Source organism: Dermacentor albipictus, chromosome 1 (genome assembly GCF_038994185.2).
Source record: "Dermacentor albipictus isolate Rhodes 1998 colony chromosome 1, USDA_Dalb.pri_finalv2, whole genome shotgun sequence".
NCBI lineage: Eukaryota > Metazoa > Arthropoda > Arachnida > Ixodida > Ixodidae > Dermacentor > Dermacentor albipictus.
Window position 1 is genome coordinate 87,761,492 of NC_091821.1, and position 22,959 is coordinate 87,784,450.

The 22,959-nt window shown below is 44.9% G+C and overlaps 1 protein-coding gene across 5 annotated transcripts in view; it reads right to left on the minus strand.

Annotated features, from left to right (window-relative positions):
• Positions 1 to 22,959, minus strand: part of LOC135897826 (uncharacterized) — a 237,810-nt gene that overhangs the window by 79,105 nt on the left and 135,746 nt on the right. For 4 of the 5 annotated variants that reach the window (XM_065426534.1, XM_065426533.2, XM_065426532.2 and 1 more), the window contains 9 exons: positions 22,495 to 22,632; positions 20,680 to 20,800; positions 18,775 to 18,929; positions 18,180 to 18,293; positions 13,308 to 13,442; positions 10,663 to 10,728; positions 9,129 to 9,206; positions 2,333 to 2,511; positions 504 to 586 (listed from right to left, as the gene is read on the minus strand). In XM_065426534.1, the coding sequence (XP_065282606.1) occupies positions 504 to 586; positions 2,333 to 2,511; positions 9,129 to 9,206; positions 10,663 to 10,728; positions 13,308 to 13,442; positions 18,180 to 18,293; positions 18,775 to 18,929; positions 20,680 to 20,800; positions 22,495 to 22,632 (1,069 nt within the window). Of the gene's footprint in view, positions 1 to 503; positions 587 to 2,332; positions 2,512 to 9,128; positions 9,207 to 10,662; positions 10,729 to 13,307; positions 13,443 to 13,557; positions 13,645 to 18,179; positions 18,294 to 18,774; positions 18,930 to 20,679; positions 20,801 to 22,494; positions 22,633 to 22,959 lie in introns of those variants that run through there. The other variant, XM_065426535.1, reaches the window with a different exon arrangement.

A 22,959-nucleotide genomic window follows, 5' to 3' on the forward strand; every position in this document is an offset into this window, starting at 1 on the left:
GACTAATAATTATCGGGTCCCTCGGTTAACCCCCTTTCTTCTCGTTTATATATATATATATATATATATATATATATATATATATATATATATATATATATATATATATATATATATATATATATATATATGCCCAAACTGTAACATTGCAAAGCTATACGCTGAAACAGTGAGACACCTGCGGCGGTCATCACGTGGTTGCAAGCGTACAAACAATCGTTTACATACACTCCCACAGTACCATAATTATTATAAATATACTTGATTCATTTACTTCACGTTGCGTTATGCGCCTCATTTCCTTCTGTATTTTGTTTAGGCTAGTGCACACAATTTTTAGGCGATAAAAACCAAGAGTTAAGTGCTACACACACAAAACCGTGTTTAATTCTGTCGCTGTAAACGACAGGTAACCGTGAGAACAGTGAGGTAAAGAATGCGCGCTCTAGTAAAACCCGGAAAGGGTTTTTGGAGATAAGTGATGCTGTGTGCACACATCTGACCTTGTTCGTCGTGAAGCCAGATCTGCTTGACTTTATTTTTCGCTGCCGAAGTCTTGTAGCTGAGAGGTATGCTCCACTTGTACCTACAGTAGGGCAGAAAAAAGAAGGAATGAAATGATGTCTGCCGTTTAAGAGGGCTCATTTGGTAAGTTGCGATACACTGCGCACTGACAGATGGTTGAGTTTCTTGCAAGAGCCTCTACGAGCCGAAAAAAAAAAGATATCTCAGAGGAAGATGACTGTCAGACCATCGTGCTCCTGGATGACCGAATCAGTGGCACTTTGTCAGAGCAACTTGAGTTGTGCCTATTCATTCATTCATCCATACTAGGCTCCTAGGAGCCTAGTATGATAAAACAGGAATATTACAGATAATCAGATAAAACAGGAATATTACACTCTGAAAACAGTTGCCTAGTATGATAAAACAGGAATATTACAGATACCAGAAAAAACAGGAATATTACACTCTGAAAACAGTTGCACCCTTTGGGGTGTATATCTGCCACACAACGATAATCGTCAACTGTCTTGCCCGCATTTCCTTTCTTTAACGCTGCGAGCCCGGTACTTCCAAGTCACGAACGGCATGCGTGTTATCAGCATAACAGAGAATTCCCGACAGGAAAGTAACAACCACAGCGTTTTCAAAAAAGGAAACGCAAGGAAGACAGATGACGATTATTGTTGTGCGGCAAATATACACCCCAAAGGGTGCAACTGTTTTTAGAGCGTATATGGTGAAATATTTTCAACAAGGCAGTATTATATGAAAAAGGGAATATAACGTAAGCACAAAGTTTTTAAGGAATTTTCACTTAAAAAGCAGTTAGGTTGCTTTTACACGACGCCTCGTTGCCAGAAACTTTACACTACACTCTTAGAAAAATTTACACCCTTTGGGGCGTATCTTGTCCCACAACAATAATCGTCATCCGTGCTGCCCGTGTTTCCTTTCTTTAATGCTGCGAGCCCGGTACTTTCCAGTCACGAACGGCATGCGCGTTATCAGTGTGACGCAGCATTCTCGACAGGAAAGTAGCGGGCGCCGAGTTTTCAGGAAAGGAAACGCAAGCAAGGCAGGTGACGATTATTCTTGTGGGACAAATATACACCCCAAAGGGTGCAACCATTTTAAGAGTGTATAAAAACGTTTACACTCTTTGGAGTGTATATTTGCCACACAACGATAATCGTCGTCTGCGTTGCTTGCGTTTCCTTTCTTGAAAACGCTGCGCTCGCTACTTTCCTGTCGAGAATGCTCTGTCAGGCTGATAACGCCCATGCCGTTCGTGACTTGGAAGTACCGGGCTCGCAGCGTTAAAGAAAGGAAATGCGGGCAAGACAGATGACGATTATCGTTTTGTGGCAAGATCCGACCCAAATGGTGTAATTTTGTCTAAAAGAGTGTCTTGCCCGCATTTTCTTTCTTTAACGCTGCGAGCCCGATACTTCCGAGTCACGAACGGCATGCGCGTTATCAGCATGACAAAGCATTCTCGGCAGGAAAGTAACGAGCGCAGCGTTTTTAAGAAGGGAAACGCAAGCAAGACTGATGACGATTATCGTTGTGCGGCAAATACACACCCCAAAGGGTGCAAATGTTTTAAGGTGATGCGCAATAATGTGCATGCAACAGATTACTTTGTGTTTATTTGGTAACGAGTGCTTAATGCAAAAACTCCGCTTTAATTACGAGCACAGAGTCGGTGTGTTTCGGGAAGCGCAGCTATACGCTGGAAATCCAGCTTTGGGAAACTGCCAAGACGGCACAGCAGGCGGCCGCTGCAAAGACGATCGAGAAGAGCTCTGACAGGCCCGCCACGCACCCGTAGGGAGAGATGTCGGATTCGTTTCGCTGGTGCTGGTTGTTGCGTAGAAAGCGCTCCTGGACGACTCGTATGAGCGTCGGGTCGTCGGCGCTGCGGCTGATGGTCACCACCGGGTATCCCATCTGGCGCGTCCACGTGTTCATGATCGTTGACACGTTGTAGCCCGATGGCAGCGTCTGCGCACAATCACACTCGAATATCGCATGCTTCTTTCTCGAGAAGTGTGAATTAGCCTGGATGCCGAGATTTCGGACAAGAACGGCTACACTCACTGGGAAACTGGGCGAGGCAGTTTTTACGAAAAATGGCAAAAAGCTACAGAGAGAGAGAGAGAGAGAGAGAGACAGACAGACAGACAGACAGACAGATAGATAGATAGATAGATAGATAGATAGATAGATAGATAGATAGATAGATAGATAGATAGATAGATAGATAGATAGATAGATAGATAGATAGATAGATAGATAGATAGATAGATAGATAATTTCTGTCCGAGGGTGTCACCTGCAGCCTTTTTCCTAAGAAGCACGTTTTCAACGTAATCGCGTCATGAGATCGCGATGGCTGTTGGCACAGGCGCGTATAACTGGGCCTCGAAAGTATCACTCTCATGGAGCTGAGTCATGCTCCCTAAAGGGTTGCAGAAAATAGCAGCTTTTCTTATTCACAATCTAAAACACCTGTCGCTGCAGTGGGGCGTCGCGCCGGACGCTACGCCGCATAAAATTGAAGACAGCCTCGAAAGTTATCAGAACGTAGAAAGGCGCTCAGCGACGATATGCTATTGCGTCCGCAAAGTCATATGCTGCGCACACATTTAAAGGCAATGTCCGTCTCACGAGGAAACACCATCATGGGATCCTTCACAACGCTCTGTCCTCGCCGGATGAATATGACACGGGACATGCTGCAGCGAGCGGTGTGCCCATGGGTACACCACTCGCACCGGTCAAAGTGTGAAACCGCTACAATGCCTGAACTTATGAACAGGACTCAAGGAATGGGGATGTCTTATGTGGACGCATACGAGCAGCGCAGGGGTTCCCTATCATCACCGCAATTACAGTGGCATGCGTGCACGAGCATATGCGTTCCGGAACGACCGGCTTAGTTCGTACACTTGTGAAGACTGTCAGGTTCTCGGACCACAATAAATACCTGTCCGTCCTACATTATCACGTAGTCCTTACCTCGGTTACACGAGACTGTATATACGCGCTGCCTATATTATTCACTGTTTATAGTGGCTTCTACATTGGAGATGCAGCTCTGCCGAAACCACTTTACTTTCACAGTGGCACCCGGTGACACGCAAGAAAGGTTCTCTACGGGCCGTTATTTCTGTTTGCGTGCCGGCCGTATGCTACAGGTCTATTTAGTTGGTTTAGGCTTTTGCCAACTTGGGCGCAGGATCAAACTCAGTTCCGGCAAGACAAAACAGTACAAGCGCGGCAATAAAAGTTTTCAGGCCACTGTAGCCGTATCAGTTAATTCATGTATTTCCACGTAGGGCTTAGGCTTCGAAGCGACAGATTGAAAGGCACCGCGTGGTTTTCGCACAACACAGTATTAAAACCAAGATTCACGCATTAATTGCGTGATAATGTTTTTTTTTTCACATATCGCGGATCACTGTCCCATAATGCTTTGCAGTAAACATGTTTCTTCTGCCTGGAAAATGTTTACTACAACTTCTGAGACAAGCTTGAGCGTTCAGGATAACTCCGCAATTTTTCTTTCTTTTTAAGGTGGTCCGCATAGACCACCTGTTATCTTTCTCATCGTTTTCCTCATAATGCTAAAGAAATAATCGCCTGTTGAAGATTATTCAAATCCACCACTTCAGTAGGATCACCGAGGACACGTACATTACTTGTGCAAGAAATCACGGTGAACAATTGGATACATAAATTCACTGATTAACTTTTTAATTATTCTTAGCAATTTTTTTTGCTTTAGGACATGTTTGCAACTGCTCAGTTACTGGTCAGACGCCGCCAAGGTCGATAGCCCTAGAAAAGCACCAGTTTCGAGATGTCCGGCCACAAGATATGTGACAAAAACAGCATATATATATATATATATTTCTTTGTCCACGTCTCTTTTGCGCTGTTTAGCCGTAAGAACCGTCACCATAAATTTTTTTCGTACAAGTGGGCCCTCGCCTGGCCTCCCCTTGCGAAACCACTTGCACTTATACACTCACTGTTCTTGCAAGAACACCGGTTTGTGTCGCAATACCAGCGCGGGAGCAGCGCAGTCGACCGCCCTTCCGGTCTGCCCGGAGCAGGGACTGATACCATCTCCCGTCATTCATTGCACTGCAAGCGTGAAATGCGGAGTGCCTGGTTGAATGCAAGGCAGTGTTGCCACAGGTAATAAGAGGTAGTAGATTTCTGCACGAAAAATAATTAAAAATCAGAATATAGATTCTTTATGCTGGCAAAAGAGGTATCTTAAGCACCAAGTTTTCGCCCGCGCGGAACCAGTGCTTAGTAATGCTAGTTTAAAATAGGGAGTTTCAGAAACACACCTAAGCGTGTCTTAGCGTACACAATAACCCACCTCCATTGCAGGCTCTTTGCGTTTTTCAGTACACCGGTGGATTCCATCCCCTAACTTTGGGTTCCTGTATTTAAGCGAGCTGTATAAAAGCTGCAAGGAAATACGTTCGTTGCTAAGACCAAGTCAAATTGGCGTGCCGAAACTCCATGCTGAACCTACCTCTGTTCGGTCACTGCTAATCACTACGTGCCCATCTTTTGCGACCGCCCTTTCTCCCCGCTGACCAAGTGTGACCGTGTTAGAGCACGAGAGGCCGACATGTTTGTGTCTTGTCTGGGGTTTCATGCTTTGTAATTAAGGCTTTCGCACAAGAATATATACGAGATGAGGAATCAATGCTTAAAAAGTCAATTAAAGTGCGAACTGCAGTACGGACTTGTGGAAGATAATCGATTTGTTCACAACTTCACGATGTTAATTGTAAAGGACTGTAGATGTGTGCACAGCCACTGACAAAGTCGAGAGAATTCCACGACCCGTTTATAGCGTACCTGGCGGGTGAAATATGAAACCGCAGAAATTACCCCTCATTTCGTTTCCATTACAGGAGCGAAACCAAAAGAAAAACGCTGGTACCAGTGCACGTTTGACTTGCTAAAGTCGTGTTCTTTCGGCTCTTTCTGACTAATGGTTTCAGGGGCTTTCCGTGTAGATCATTTTGAATGAAATAGATGGCCTCGCTGCGCAACTCTGCTGCGGAGCGGTGGTCACGGCCCGCCCCTATTCGCTGGCGACAACGCTGGCCCAAGTATACACCGGATGAGCACAAGATTTGTAAACGCCGGGCGAAAGCCGCGCGCACGTGAAAAGGCTGCGGCACGAAGAAAACGAAGGCAAGTACAAGGACGGCTGAGACGAAGACGGCGCCATCCGCTCTGCCTACAGCGAATCTCAAACAGCGAACGACGCATGCTGACTATACACATATAAACTCCGTGTCCGGCGGACGAATCATTGAGAAAGTACACCTGTATGCAACGAGGGAAATTACCGATGGTATTGTTGTGAATCCTGGCTGTCTATAGGCCCGCCTTTGATACAGCAACGGGCACGTTGTCGTCGGCTGGCGCTCGAGAAACGAGAGGGAGAACAGAAACCTTGGTGACAAACGTACTGATTCCAAGGCTCGCTGATGCCGAGACGAGAGTAACGAACTGTAGTCTGCTTTGTCTGTCGCCACGAGAGTGCAATCGCAAGGTTATTTCATGAAGCAAAATATTAAAGGGACACTAAAGAGAAAACGAAAATCAATGACCTGTAACAGGAACCAATTTATCCCTTTAAAATTCTATTTTCATTCCTTCGGAGTAAAACTGTCGATTGCTAGCTGAAAAAAGAATGAATTACAAACTTGCCTATCATGAATTCGGCTCCAAAACAGCGGAGCGCCGGTATGCGTCAGTGTGGCGTTACGAATTTCAAAGTATGCATGCTCTCGCTTTCGGGCCTTTCTGAGCGCGGAGTACGTTCTCCAAACTGGCTAGGTAGAGTCCTAGGTTGTCTTACACAGCTCCTTTATTGATAAGCAATTGGTAACACCGGAGGAAACACCATCGTACGAGAACTCGAATGAGCCACCCGCCTTTCTTCTTGGCGCATTTTCTGCCTTGCTACGCCTCTGCTGAGTGTGAGAATGAGCTTTTCGACGTTCTGATATTTTAGAAACGTACGTTAATTAATAATGCCGCCCAATATTCCTATTGAGTCCCTTTGCATATATTCTACAGAGTATGAGAAAGTTAGGCACTATTAACAAAATATGCCCATGTAATAGCAAAGCGACCCCAGTGAGAGAAGGCTCGACAAAAACGAGAAAGCACGCGAAAATGAAATACGCCTTGCGACACCGTCTTGAAGCTCCCGCACCAGCTCGCTGTGGCGTCATGAATTCTGCCAGCGCTTTTCGGTAAATGACTGCACGACAGTCGAGGGAACCAAAGACTCAGTCTAGCAAGTTTCGTTACCATCTCTTCCTGCGCCGAAACAAACCAAGTACGAGAAAATACTTTGAAAACGGGCGCTCAAGTCTTGGCGCGCAATGCGAGAAAGCGAAGGTGTGGCCACCTTTTCTCCGCTGGTGATCATCTTTTCTATTTTTCTTCTTCTTTTTTTTATTTTCCGTCAAATGAATGAAAGTACAGTTTTGAAAGACTATTTTGTCAGTATGAAGTGATTCATTCTTGCTTAGTCTGCCTTTAGTGGTGTCAAAGAACTGCCGGCGATATTGTTGAGACGTGCGATGGTGTTCTGAGCGTAAACATGACGAGCGTCATGTCGCAACTGGTAAAGTTTACTCACGAAGTCGAAATCCGGCGAAAGTCGGATCGATAGCCCTTTTTTACGGGCGAGATCCGTAGAGCTCCGTTGAGCTCATAGTTTCGGTGGTGATATACGGCCAGCACAGTGGTTCGTCAAGTTCCAGGTTCACAGAATGCCAGGTTCCTTGCTCGTACATATACAGTCTATTCCAAACGAATGCGCTCCATGCAAAGGTTGCAGTCTCTAAGAACTCCGAAGTTCACTGATTGCTAGCGGGAATCAGTGAACTTCGGATGCATACTGAGGTGCACTTTTCCCAGTCTGACGCTGCTTAATCGTTCTGTTCGTTAGTCAACGAATCTAAGACAGCTTGCACATCTTAGCGTCGAATTCAGCGGCCCAAACCACAAAGCTTTTTGTTTGTAAGTGTTGTTCGCAATTGGTCTGCCACATTCGCCATGTCCGACATCACGATTGGCTGTCATTTGCATGCTCTTACGAACAGTTTTAGCGCAAGATGTTTCTTGTGAATACGGGCCCAGTTTATGAAAACAGCAGGCTTCAAGCTGGCTTCGCTGTAGGAACATGGCGCAACGAAACCAGGGTTTTGGCAACGTTCATCCCCACTCTGTCGAGTCCACTTTGCTCCAGACCAGCGACTTGACACGGACAGGGCGCTTCCTGCTCCGGTATTTTGGCATTTATAAAAACAGTAGCAGGATCTTACAACGCTAACGACAAAACGCGGAAAAGAGGCGGATAGCACCGACCCTGACTTTAATATACCTTATACGTAAGCCACCTTACGCTTAATTTGGACTACCAGACGCTGTGGTCATTTCAAAAATATTTAAAAAAGCGATGCTTGATCTGGCACAAAGCTACTCAAATATGACCTAGGGGCCCATTTGTTTTTTTTTGTTTCTTTTTTTGAAGTATATCAGTGCACGTGTCCACAGAAACGTTCCGAAACTACAACCGTTCGTAAGTGCCAGCAATTCGCAATGTTGGGTATATTACGCATTATCGAAGACGGTCGGACAATGGCAAACAGCACTTACGAACGAAAAAAAAAAATTCTGAATTTTGTCAGTGCGGCAGGAGGACAACGCACACTAATGGTCACACCTAAATATCTGGGACCGCATTCGCGAAGCTTTCCGTTGCGGTACGAATTATTTTCCATCGACAAGACGCCTACATTAATAGCGGGCGTATCACAATCATCACCTAATATCACAATTGGCTGGCACGTTCTCTTACGGACAGTTCTAGCGTAAGAACATTTTTTTCTGAGTACTGGCCCAGGGCCCGTATTCATAAATCACTTTGTACGCTTTTAAGTATACTGGAAAGAACAGGCGCCGGCCAGCCGTGATAGCGAATACATTATCAGCGAAGGCTGCCGGTCAACGAAAATGTATTTTTACAAAAGAAAACCTTGGTGGGGGAATGCGGCCCCAGAATTTTAACGCATGCCACACAAAAGCACATAGGTGCAGACATGAGTGGAAGAGTACGGACCGCAGGCTCCTCGAAAATTTCATATTTTAGCTTTTTTCCCTTAATTAGGACGCACGCCTGAAAATTGACAAGCGCAGCGTAGTGTTCTTCCGGCAATGCTTGGACTGCAGTAGTCAGTTGCAGGCTGTGTGACTATAAGCTGCGAAGTACGATCACATAAAGACAGATAAACAATGATTAACAAAAATCGAGCCCCTCTGTTTACCTCTTCCACGTTCCCATTGGTGTGAAGAGATTCAACTTTTTCCCGGAACCCAATGTCCGTACACTTTTGTTCACGGGTGGCCTCCACCCTTTCGCTTGGTACATGTATTTAGCTCTTTCCTTTAATTCGACAGCATCATATAAAAATGAGCATCATTAAAACGGAGAAAGCATAAAAGCAGCAGTTTGATCATAATAAAGCGGTCGTCAGCGTTGGTGCGGAGACTCGTTTACTTACATTGCCGGCGGCTTCGGAAAGTTCTGCCCACAGATCTTCCGTTTTGGCGTTTCCGAACTGGTGGTTCCACAAAAATGACTGAAAAAGATGTAATTTACCTCAATTAAATCTCGCCTTGGAAGGAGTGCAACTCATTAATCACAATATGTACCAGTAGACCCCGTCTGCGCTGAGCAGGAACTAATAAATGCCTTGTATATGCCTACTGAAATAGCCGCGTTGCCTAAATGCACCTGGTGTTTGATTAACAGTTTAAGGTAATCACATAAGTGCGATCTTCTCGAGCAAGCGAACACAGCCTTGAAAGTATCAACAGGTTAAGATAACTCACAGTTGCCCTGACCTGGAACTTGTATCTAAGCATTACGTGAACGCTTCACACTGTATGTCCGCTGCAGGATTACTCCAATGTGGTATAGAGAGTATTTTTTTTAAATATTATACATATTTTTTATAGAAAGGCTTTGAACATAACGAATAACGAACGTGGGCGTGTTCCTAGGCGAGGTGGACATAGTTTGTCACGAACAGCGTTAGTTTTAGAAGCCTAATTAACAAACTTTTGGTAATTACCTTTCTATTAGAACTCTGGGGGCGGTTGTATACATGAAAAATTCGAAGGCAATCACACTTTTATGCACCCTAATTTTTGATACCTTTTAAATCACACCAATTCGAAATATTCATATTCGAATTTCAACGTTCAATCCAGGCAATATCGAAACAGAATGTGCCGAGAGCGCAGAAAAGGCAGTCTCGCTGTCATACCAGATGGAAAGGGATATTTTTAATTGGTCTTCTGAAACTCATATTATTAGCAGAAAAGGATGGCCACCTCGCTTTACAACTCCTCTTCTAAAACGCCATGCTCCCCACGCTCATAACGGTTTTATTAAAGAATCTGCATAGTCTTAAATACACTCGGTCTATGCTGGAATATTCTACTACTGGCAGACATTTATTATACCGACAAATTTATATTATGCGTCTTGTTCAAGGTACGGACTGAATAATTGTGTCGTAATGGCTACACTGTACGTTGCTGAAAGTCGTTTCCCTCGTTTCCGTTGGCTGTCGGTAATGCGCTGTGCGTCAATCTGCACCACTCTCATTTTGTTGCTTTATGGAATTACCCTACCGTACCTTACCTTCGTACCGTCCTAAACACGCAGCCAAATTTTCTCGCTTCTTGTGCCTTAACGCACTCCATTTTCGGTTAACACACTTAATAAAATAAATCCGACGCACATTTATTTAGATTTTAAACCTGTACCACAGCTATTCGCCAGAAATATACACTTATAGGGATGTTTGATCATGCATGCCATCTTCAGTTACGTACTGTGTATTGTTTTACTGAGTACAAACTGACTATACAGTTACATGCTGGGACATCCAGTGCCTCATCCGACTAATATACCTGCGCGTGGTTCCCGTATTACAGTAACGTAGATGACGCTGTACATTCGAGTTATTGCTAAATGAGTGTTTACAGGAGAATTGTGAGAAATAGAAAATGCACAACTAAGCTTACCGATACGCCCCTCTGAAATACCGAAGGTCCAAGGAAGTTCTCGAGCATTCGAAGCACGGATGCACCCTGAAACGGATTCCAGGGAAAAGCAATAAGACCAGAGCACGCTAGACGCCAAGGATGCGACGTTCCGTCGGCTTTGATGAAAGAGAATGTGTAAAAAAAAAAAAGGCGACAGTCGAACGACGTCAACAGTGCGTCTGCATACATGCCAACTTTTCCCAATTTTCTGTAATGTTTACGAATTTAGGCTCGTTCTACAATTTTGCGAATGTTTCGTAAAGCTTTACGAAAAAGAACTTCTGTTCGCGAAGAAGTTCCACTCGTTGGTCTCCGACCATACTCTTGGAAGTCGGTGGAAGTACGTTATAGGGGAACTTGCTCTGAACAGTTTATTGAAACAAGTTCCTGAGGCAGACGAAACGGGCAACAGCGAAGTGACTCGAAAAGACACTGTCTAAAACAACATGGAGGAAACAAACAAACTTTATCTCCTCAATGAAAAAATAAATAAATAAAAATAAACATATTGCTCATAACTCCCTGTCATTTTACGTTTGCTGCAGCTTGAGTGTTGCGTCTGGAGGTAAATAATTCTCAATAACGTGCGTAAGTATTTCACAAAAAATGCGTATTAAGGTAAACTTTTAAAAAAGAAAAGAAACCGCCCTATTCTTCCCCTTCGTTGTCGTGTTCGCGGGATTATCACGAAATTTAAAGTTCGCAGGTTGGCAGGTATGCGTCCGTCACAGTCGCTTGCTTAGGCAACCAGAATAACATAAATTTAATAATCTTCTACGTGTTGTACTTAGACCTGATCGGGAACTTTCAAAGCCGCACAGTGGTGTGGAAACACGACGGTGGTCGTGCACGTAACTGCGGTGGAATGGCACACTGTCGCAGAACACTGCCGTCAGTGGGTTTTGCAACGAACCAACTGAGTCGCAAATTCTATACTTACGGTTTCTGTCGCCGTGTACTTCTGCACGGATAAAGTTCGTCAGAAGCAAGCCTTCGTTCATGGCGATATTCAACGCTATTTTTCGACATATCACTCTCCAAAATAACTAGCACTGCAGCCATAGCGCATTTCCGTATGCGTTGTCGCATAGACGGGCGCTCGCTCGTGCAAACAGGAAAAGAACCTTGAACTATGCACATGCGCTCATGCGTGACTACCGTTAGCCAGACAGCAATAGCCTTGTGACGATTCCACACCATCGAATCTACAAATTTCAGGGCATTTACATTGTGCGAGAAAAATATTAAACGTTTTCTATTTTTGTGTTTCCTCAATTCTGTCTTATAGCATACCTATATTAAAGGCCACTTGTTAGCGTAGTAAACATCAAGTTCACGGAAAAACTTCCAGTGAAAGTTGTCAAGCGTTCTATAAAATGTCTGATTCAGCAATGTTATGGAATATCTTTTTGCATAATTGGAAAGCCCGAAACACATGAAAAACACCGACGTGACTAATCCGCGTTTGCTCCGCGATCGCAGCGTTCTCAAACGTGCCGCGCGTGAACGAATAGCGCGCTGCCGCTGAGAAAGTGATATGGGCAACTGCTCCGTCATTAGCAGCGCAATTCACGCCAACGCTCGATCATCCTTGCACGGCCGAAGAGAACAGAGGCTGAATTCACAAATCTAGTCGTTCGTAAGGGCCGTTAACAATGCGTCCAACATCACGACTAGGCCGGCATCGTGCCCGGGTTAGCAGGCTTGGTGGACATATCTCGAGAGGTACGCTACTTTTAGAATTTCTGCTAAGTATGCATTACTTCATTGCTGCTCAGCTTCAATGACGCACTTACAAGATGTGGCGTAAAGTGAATAATTTAAAATTTAATTAGTGAATGTATTTTAGTTAACTACCGGGACATAGCGAATTGTGACGCTAGTGCCTATTGAGGTATACCACCTAAGCCAGCCGAATTGTGCCCTATGCCCCATGCAATTAAAGAAAAGAAAGCACATGTTTAACGTTAAAAAAGAAAGACCCAGTATATAATAGTGACAGCATCCCCCTCCCCCCTCCTTTCCGTGTCATACAAGATCGATTAACCACATAAGACAAGCGTAAGGACGCCAACAATAAACCATTGCAACTATTGTGCGCTTTATGTTCGGCTTCTTTCGTATTTAGTTCATAGTGGCAGACCAAGCGAACAGCATTTAAAACGCGCTGGAAGCAACGGTCGCCGTCTCGAAGGCAAATGGGAGCGACGAGATTGCGTGGTAAACAAATGTGTCCTTGGGGGAACGCCAAACGACATGGTATATCCCTGGGGCTGGGCCGAGTCGCGTGATTACCCAGTCATTAGCAGACGACGAATGCGGCAGAGAGAGAGAGAAAGGGGCAGGCAGAGAGTACGCAGAGGAGAGGGCGCAAGCACGTCGAAGCCGCCGTTTCGCCGTGTTGCACCGTTAGCTAGGGCGCTGGTTCATGCTGGGGACTGCCATACATGATAGGGGTTAGCTGGTTTGACGCGGTTCTTGGAAGGAAAGCAGCCGGGCAGGACGGATATATCGTACCTATAGTGGGAGAAGTGGCGACGCGCCTGGCCCTTCCGCTTTCCCCCTACGGCTCGTGTGCTTCGGAGGCCACCTTCCTCGATACAAGAAACGACATTCGCGTTTACCTTGTTGTAGGAAATCGTGTCGAAGATCTCTGTGATCTCATCCGGGTGACTGACGCTCTGAACCACTGGGTGCGAAGTGGTGGTCGAGTCCAAGTCCATTACAGGTTGCAGGTCCTCCGTCAAAAACTGGTTCATCTGAGCAAGCGTAAGGGGGAGAAAAAAAAAGACAAAGCCTGAATCTGTAAGCGGCGCTTCGTTTCCCGTCGATGCCGCGGGCAGAAAGCTTTTGCGGCGTTTATAGTTGGGGTACCTCCGCACGCCAAGGGACAGCCGTGCTTCCCATATCTCCTGCAGAGTGCTCACATTGGATGACACACTGCGGCTCGACGGTTTTGAAAACGCCTCGGCTGAAACCTCGCCGGCCGTGTTCTGCGGCTGGCAATCCTGATCTCTCAGTTTTATTATTCTTCCGTTTCGTGCTGTCCCTCGCTATTTCTTGGCGTATTATTAACCGTGGGGCGCAACTGAGGTTGCGCAGAAGCTGGGAAAGAGCTCGTGGTCGCAGAAAACTCTGTTCACGCCTTCAATTTTGATCGATAAATGTCATCGTCTAAGCGAGAAAAGCTAACCTTCATCACAACACCGTGTGCGGCCTATGTTTCTAGCGAGTAACTTCGCTGCTAAAGAACCATCTTTACGGGAAATTAAGATTTGTTTTTATTAGACCGTACATTATTCGTCGGTTATAAGGTGGAGCTTACGTAAACTATGCGTCAAGAAACTAACGATAAAGAAACGCTACTAAGTTTTTTTTCTTTTTTTCAACTCTTTACGACGACCCCTGTCACCATGTTGCTGATGCCATTCTTAAACGCCCCTGCCCGTTACAGCTGATGCTTTCATTTTTTTTTCTCGTTTGTGTCTTCCTTCCATATAGAGATGTACAAGCAAATGCAGTTACATAAGCGTTATAATGGTTAGCAATTATCGTTCCGCTGGCGTATGCTCGCGTCCTGCACGCAGCAAACTCATTTTACATTCAAGAGAAACTACAGGACACAAAGAGATGCTATTTTGAGATTTTCATAAACACTGCGCCGAGCAGAGCCGTTAATTGTTCAAAATGCTGCTCTTTCTCCATAGCCCCTGAATGGAAGGACTCACGTGAGTACTAAATAGAGACCACTTAGCGATTGCTATAACCACCACATGTACGTCGTGCGATGCAGCTTATTGTTAAAACGTGAAGGTTGATTTAGACGCTGCTATTTCTGCGCAGCTCATGAAGGACAGGCTAGCGTCTGTTTTGAATAATCCGCTGGCACGGTGAAGGGTCCAACTATGAGAAAGCAGGCCTGCCAGCTATACCTAAACTCACTTATAAAACGTGCGCAATTAACTCAGCGAATATCTCAAGCTGAGGAGCAAACTGTAGTCGAGTAAAGGAGTTCATGCCATTCGTATGCCATGATGCAATTTTCTGACAAGTGGCTGTTGTCGCGATGTCGTCGTCGTTGTTGCTGTTTTGGAACAATATATACGCGACACCTGCTGCTTCCTCTTCTTCGGGCCATGTGGAGACAACCGCGCCGCCGTTGGCGATTAGTGACAGGACAGATATTTGGCGCCCCTGAAAATGGACGACTAAAAGCGTGTTGTTCACCACACTACGGAGAAAATGACTTCATTTTTCTTGCATTCTTCTTAGTTGCATAATCAGTCAAAAATTGTAAATCAATTTCGCAAGTCCTTAAGTTAAAAAAAAAAACATTCAGTGAAAACGTTATGTGCACAGTGTTTCTGGAAACGTCCGATATAGCACTTATGTAAATATAGAGCAACCATATTGCACGAAAGATTTACTAAGGTAAATTTCTATAGAACCAGGGCAAAACTTCACTTAAGGTAATCCGGAGAAAAGGATGGCATTCAATAAGGGGTATTCAAGAATGGATCACAACCACTGTCATCAATGTCACCAATCAGGTAAGTGAGAAATCTTCGGAATACAACCAACCTCTCTATATGGCTTTCATATCTTACGAAAATGCATTTGATTCAGTAGAGATACCAGCAATCATGGAGGCATTGCATAGTCAAAAAGTATAGGAAGCATACATGAAGATTCTGGCGAATATCTATAAAGATTACACAACTACAGTAATTCGTCGCGAGAAAAGCGGAGAAATACCAATCAAGAAAGGGATCAGGAAATGGGACACAATCTCTTTAATGTTATTCGCTGCATACTTAAAAGAAGTATTATAGTTGTTAAGTGGGAAGGATTAGGGAGTGACGATCAAAGAGAAGGCATCTCAGCAAATTGCGCTTTGCAGGACACTGTCCTGTTCAGCAATGATGGAGATGACTTGTAACAAATGACTAATGACCTTAGCCGATAATGTGCAAGAGTAGGTCTGAAGATTAATATGTAGAAGACTAAGGTAGTGTTCAAGAGCCTGGCAAGCTCAGAACGAGAATTCATGACTTGCAGCCAGCCTCTGGAATCGGTGCAAGAGTACATTTATGTAGGCCCATTGATTATGAGAAGGAAATTCACAGAAGAATAAAAATGAGCTGGGAGTGCATATGGTAGGCATTACCAAGTTTTGACCGGCAGTTTGCTGCTATCCTTAAGATGTGCAGAATCATTGCATGCTACCGGTACTAGCATATGGGGCGGTAAGTTGGAGGTTAGTACAGAAGCTCGAGAAGTTGAGCACCGCGCAAAGAGGGATGGAACGAAAAATGATAGCGGTAACGCTTAACAGGCGGGAAAGCAGCTGTGTGGATTAGAGAGCAAACTGGGACAGCCGATATTCTAGTTGACATTAATAAGAATAAACGGAGTTGGCCAGGACGTGTAATGCGTATAGGGAAGATAAGCGGTGGTCTATTAGAGTTACAGAATGGGTGCTAATAGAAGGGAAGTGTAGTCGGGGGCGGGGAGGGGGGACGGCAAATAACTAGGTGGAGTGATCGCGTTACCTACTTGCATCCTAGGCTTTCCTGGTGAAACTGCGCTAGAAAAACACGGACGAGAGAAAAACGCGAGCCCTATCTCCGCTCGTCCGTGTTTTTTCTAGCGTTGTTTCGCCCTGAAGGCGTCGTACCAACAAGCTCGAGCCCAGATCCTATTGCATTCTGGCGCGTCACGCACCGACACGACGATCTGATAAAGAGGCACGCCGTAGTGGGTGCTCCGGATTAATTTTTGTCACATGGGGTTCCTCAGGTGGGCCTGAATTATAGCAGGCGAGCTTTATCGCACTTCGCCTCCGTCGAAATGCGACCATCATGCACCGCGGCCGGGATCGAACCCGCTAGTTCATTGAGCTTGGCAGCACAACGTCATACCCAGTATGCTTACGCGGCAGGTGGTGTGATGAAATCATATATATATTTGGGGTTTTACGTGCCAAAACCACTTTCTGATTATGAGGCACGCCGTAGTGGAGGACTCCGGAAATTTTGACCACCTGGGGTTCTTTAACGTGCACCTAAATCTAAGCACACGGTGTGATGAAATCAGGGACATTTACAGACATAAGGTGGTTCAGTTCAATTATGGGGTTTTATGAGCCAAAACCACTTTCTGATTATGAGGCACGCCGTAGTGGGGGACTCCGGAAATTCGGACCAGCTGGGGTTCTTTAACGTGCACCTAAATCTAAGTACACGGGTGTTTTCGCAGGCATAAGGTGGCGTCAGCCGGCACAGGACACGGGTAATTGGAGACGGCTAGGACAGGCCTTTCGACCTGCAGCGGGCATACGTGTTTGGTGGCTGCTCCTGCTGCTGCTGATGATGATGATGAAATAAAAGGCCCGCGAAATACGAAAAAAAAGAAGAAAAAAAGGTGCGAGCCGCTCGATCACGGTGCTTTCAAATGTGCTGCGCACTAAAGAACAGCACTTTTAATTCGCTGAGAAAATGGCAGAGCAGCGACGCCGGCGTTGGCTTCGAAATTCATGCATGTTCCGGTTGCATTGCTGAAATCAGCAGATGCGGCTGCTCATGATGGCGACAAGGTGAATGAACAAATCGTTGCACGCCCTGTCACTTTGTCAGTGGCAGCGCAGCTAGCTCAAAAGCGCCGTTCGTAGTAAAAGGCACGATTGAGTGCACTGAATCTGCGGCGCGCAAGGGGTACAGTAAAGAATTTTGTCATATTTCGCGGGTTTTCTTTAATGGGACATTACCTAAAACATCTTACGATTTACTCATTGGATGTTTTTTTTTCTTTAAACTTGCGAAGTTTATTAAACAATCATGACTAACTATGCAACTAAACAGAATGCAATTTTTTTTTATTTTCTACACATAACGGCCAATAACATGCTTCTACAGTCGCGTCCTCCTATAGCACACTCAGATATTTTTAAATCTATGCTTAAGTTAGCTGGCACACCGAGTATATCACAACGCGGTGCGCTTCACGGCATCTTCAAGCTAGAAGCGAAAGTAAAACGCTTGGCCTTCACTTCACATTCGAGCTGACTTATTGCCCCGCTAAATAAACCTGCTTTTTTTGCAGAACAAGTCAAGAGGGAATGCGAAGGGTCTCGCCATGTCGCCGAATACTGATAATTTGAGTTTATACTCTGGGTTCAGTTACAAAACGTCACCAGAATTCCCCTAAGTACGATGGGTAGAACATGGGGAAACTATTTCGGCAAAGAATGTGCAGTTACGTAACTGCTTCCTGCAATGTATTCTGCTTCGCACACACAACCATTGCGTAAGTTCTTGCGTAAGACCTTATAATAATGGGTGCTATAGGCGACGACGCAATCAGAAAGAGCAAAATCGCCATGTACACATATGGTCGTGCTTCGCTTGTACCAAACATGGCGCAACTTGAGCGCTACAGTAAGCTTTAATCACAGGGCTGTTTAGGTGCAGACGCAGCATCGACGCAAGTATACCTACCATGTCCCATTGCGGTTCAACGTGGTCGATGCCTTTGTACTCTATGTAACTTGCGAATCCCTCGTTCAGCCACAGGTCGTCCCACCACCTCATGGTCACGAGGTTTCCGAACCACTGTTGAGGATAAAAAAAGTTCAGACAAGGCTGCATGAGTAGCGATTATTACTGTAGGCCTATACCTCATTATGTGATCGCCATGTCCATTACAAAACGCTGTTGCCGGGCCTTTAATCGCGCTACGCGAAATGCCACTTACGCAAGATGCAGTTTGTGGTCGAATAGCTTTAAACGGTTATGCTGGCCGCACGAGACGGCACGGACTGCTTGCTTTGATGTTCGCAAGGAAAGCGCTGTTTCATTCTCTTTTATCTCTCCTGAAGATATCTCATTCTTGCCATCACGGCAGAAATATAACGAGCTGATGTACTTGTTGAAGCACATCGTGACGTTTAGTTATGAAAAAAGTTAAGAAACAGAACATCTTTCATGCTTTGCATACGAATAAATGTGCATAAGCGTCGCCTCATGACAGCATGGGCATGGCTACAGTGCATAACATGGAACTAGTGACGAGGCAGGGGCACGGGAGGCATACCTGATGTGCGAGCTCGTGAGCTATGACAGCTGCCACTCGCTGTTTGTTCCGAGGACTGGATTTTTTGGGGTCGTACAGGAGGTTCACTTCTCGGAAGGTGATGAGGCCCCAATGCTCCATCGCCCCAGACACAAAGTCCGGAATGGCGATCATGTCTGCAGGATGGACAACGCAGCAATGAACGTGACTAACAGTGCATCTTCCGTCGTGGAATCATGCACAAAACTTGGAGAAGTATAACGATTAAAAGAGTAAAACATGTAAATGCATTAAAATTTTTATGCGTGCACTTATGTAGATAGCGCATATGTATGCGCAATACTGTATGTAATTACGTGGTGCTTATTATGTAAGCACAATGAGGAGGTAGTTATAAGGCAAAGATTATAAGCGGCGCTCGTAAATTATACGCAGGATTAATTAAGGCGCTTTGATCGTTCTTACGAAGCAGCGGATTACAGGTGACATATAAACGTCCGATGTAAAATAAAGATAACAATGTTGGCTCACGTTCGGCATTTCCTTTTGAGGGCCTTAAAATAGCTCATATATATATATATATATATATATATATATATATATATATATATATATATATGGGTTCGTATCACATCTGCGGCCCGGTATTTTGTCAACCACTTTCATTTCCGTTAATTTAACATTTCTTTAATTCAGTTAGTATTAAGTACAAGTAATCTCCGCTATGTTGACCTTGGTGTCTATGTTTGTCGCATTCTTATGATGTCATTAATAAAAATCGGGTCCCTCGGTGCCCTTTGTTCTCGTTCATTACATTACGAGAGTCTCGAACCTAGCAACATTGATGCCTTCAGGTAGCATGTGCGGGTTCCTTCACCAGTTGCCGTCACCCAAATAGATCACGTACTCGTGACGCCTGCGGCAGAAAGGATGTTCTTCCGCCGCCTAGGTTTGTGAGTGGTGGCACTGGCTAACACTCCCAGGGTTAGTTCTAGTAGATAAACATAACTCCAGAAAGTGGATGGGAACACGGCGCCGCGGTAGCTCATTTGGTAAGAGCATCGCACGCGTAATGCGAAGACGTGGGTTCGCATCCCACTTGGGGCGAGTTGTTTTTTCATCCAGTGTCATTCCATTAATTTATAATTTATTTAATTCAATTAGTAAGTACAAGTAATCTCCCGTATGTTGTCTTTGGTGTCTGTTCGTTGGCTTTTTATGATATATATATATATATATATATATATATATATATATATGTGTGTGTGTGTGTGTGTGTGTGTGTGTGTGTGTGTGTGTGTGTGTGTGTGTGTGTGTGTGTGTGTGTGTTTGATTGCTGCTATAAAGGACGAGATGAAGTAGCTTCGAGGACGCCTGCGCCCTACCGTCTACATAGACGTCTACGCCTTACCTATGGAACGCCGAGGCACTATGTGACACGCTGTGAATCAATAGAACAATTTTAAGTTCAGAGTAGCTTTAGCATCAACTGCAAGCCGGACAAAACACCTCGCGAAGCTAGACCCGCGGCGAAAGGACTTCTCCACGCTATGCATGAATAAATCCAATCAATGATGTTCATCGCTTTTACACTTGAGACATGCAACGCACAGTTTGTAAAACTCAAATCAAATTGCACCTTTGAGAGGAAATGCTCAATCTGCACTGTTGCCTATTAGCTCTGTTACCAATTGCGCCAGTAACGTGTGGTTAACTGCACTGTAGCGTATAAAGGTCGGCGAAGCGGTTAAACTGTCAAAAGATACGATACCTTGGTCTTACCAGAAACGGTACGAAAAACAAAATTTTTCCCTTGACACAGGTCAAATACGTAATGACTGCCGCTGCAGAATTCGTTATGAGCAACTTTCGTGAACCGAATCCGTCAATTTTCCATTGCCGAGTTAGTTTGAGAATGCTGTTTACCTTGCTTCGGCAGAGGGTACTTCAGGCCGAAGTATTTCTCGTAGAAACTGAGTATCCTCGAACCGATGTCTAGAGCGTAGTAAGTTTTGTTGAGCTGGTTAGGAGCAGCGTACACGGAGAACTGCAAGACAAAATGAACATGCATGCACACCGTTCATAAGTGTCCACTACAAAGAAGGTTTCTGTGTGCCCATTTTAATTATTTATCTGTACGAAAATAAACGCACAAAACAACGTCGTAAAATAACAGGTAGCGTCGAAGTCAAGCTCCGAGCTTACAGAATCGTGGATTGCTCAAATTTTATATGACGAGCACTGGTAGAGCAAGAAATGTCGCTCCAGCAATATTCCGTGTTCTAGCGCTGTTTATTTTTTCAAGCCTCCATATCACTGCGAATTTATTTCTTGTTTAGATTCAAATATTACGTGACACTTTGTGTCGTGTGGTTCGAAAGCGGCCTTTGATAAAATGCTCATCAAGAAGCTACATTTCATTGAACCACATTTTTACAACGGAACAGATGCGTAAGGAATGTCATAAAGTTATGTCCTGTATAAGCTATGTTTACCGATATGTTGTTTTACTTTTATTTTAGTGTCCAGCTGCACTGTGTGTTATTCACACGAGATGAGTACCTGCTGAATCGCAGAGACGTCCAACAGACCGTAACCTGTGTAAGCCATGGCGAATGCACATCAAGCAAGAAAAGTGTTTGCTGTAGCAGATGAAGACGTGCGATTGCACGAGGAAGCCATTTTCACATATTCAGCTATCTTGCGCGACCTGGTATGCTTGGTTCGTTGCTGCATACCCTACGATAAAGGAGAAAATACGAAAAGACGTCGGCGAATAGCCTTCCGGGGCTTTTTGCACTAAATACAAATTTGTCGTAAGTGCCCAGAAGACGCAGTAAAAAGCCCGCAAGTTTTCCCCTGAGCAGCCGTTTGTCCAAATACTTTCTTAGTGCTGACACTGCGATGTAAAGCGCAAATAGTGCTGCTCCTCAAGGACGAAAGAGTTGCGGGAACTGTCTGCGTCACAACCTCTACACGGACCCTGTTCGTCGCATATATTTTTTGTTTTTCATTTTGCTGTTTCAGCAATACATTCCTACTATCAGGTCAAACTCTTGCCTTTGCTTAGAGTTGTTGAAAAATTCGACTTTTCTCTGCTATCTGCTAGCCGCCTAGTTAGCTCAGATGGTAGAGCAGCTGCCCCGGAAAGGCAGTGGTCCCGGGCTCGAGTCCCGGACCTGGACGAATTTTTCTTCAACTGCGAGGACTTTCTTTTGAGATCCCGTATGGGTTACCTTTGTAGCAATCGCTACGATTGGGCGGATGCCTCATTTTCCCTTAATTCCTACTGCAGCTCCGTGAAGGTAGTCATTCCTAGAAGCGCTGCTTGGTGTCAAATTATGTCCACAAGCGGGTCTTCTTGTGTCACAACGAATTACTCCCTGTTGAGGCCATTAAAATAACATCACTACAACGTAGACGGAGCTCACTAGAACAACGAAGACAATTGCTGTGCATAGATTACCACCTGGCCTGCCACCGGCCATTGTCCCCTCACCACATTACATAATGTCTCTTGCAGACGAGCTTCAAGCATTAGCCTCCCAAAACCATGACAATAACCCACATTCAGTTTGAGTACAAAAAAAAATTTGGTGTCTTCCTTTATTCTGAACCATTCTATACAGTATACTGAGACTAGCGCATAATTTGTGCTATCCAAAACTAGTATAATGCGCATGAGGCCTTTACACGAACATTTGCGGTATCCTTGGCTGTATATCACACTTGGCCGCTTACCGGTATCTGGTCCACGGAGGCTGTAGTCTGCACCCTCTCAAAATCACATACGATGAAGCAGACCAAGTAAGTCACCATGGGCACGGATTCCTCGAACTTAGTCACCACTTTTCCGCCTTCGCGAGTAATAGGGTAGCCCTATAGAACGAGAAAATGAGAAGAAAAAAACATAAAAACAGGCTCAGCACTTACAAATGTAACTAAATCAAGTATATAGCCTACTCTGTTGACTTCGGATCTGTAGGATATAGTTACAAACGAATCTCGCGTCACAACTGTTAGCTCGCTGAACAAGAAAACGTTGTTCTCCTTTGCAAGTGCACTTCTGCAGCAGTGGGGAATTCCTGAAACAGTTAGGAAGCAGGGCATCGCATTTTAAGCCACCGTGCTGAAGTATGCTGACCCAGTTCGCATTCTATACACAACAGTGGCTTCGTCTATATAGACTGAATGAATCCGACATTA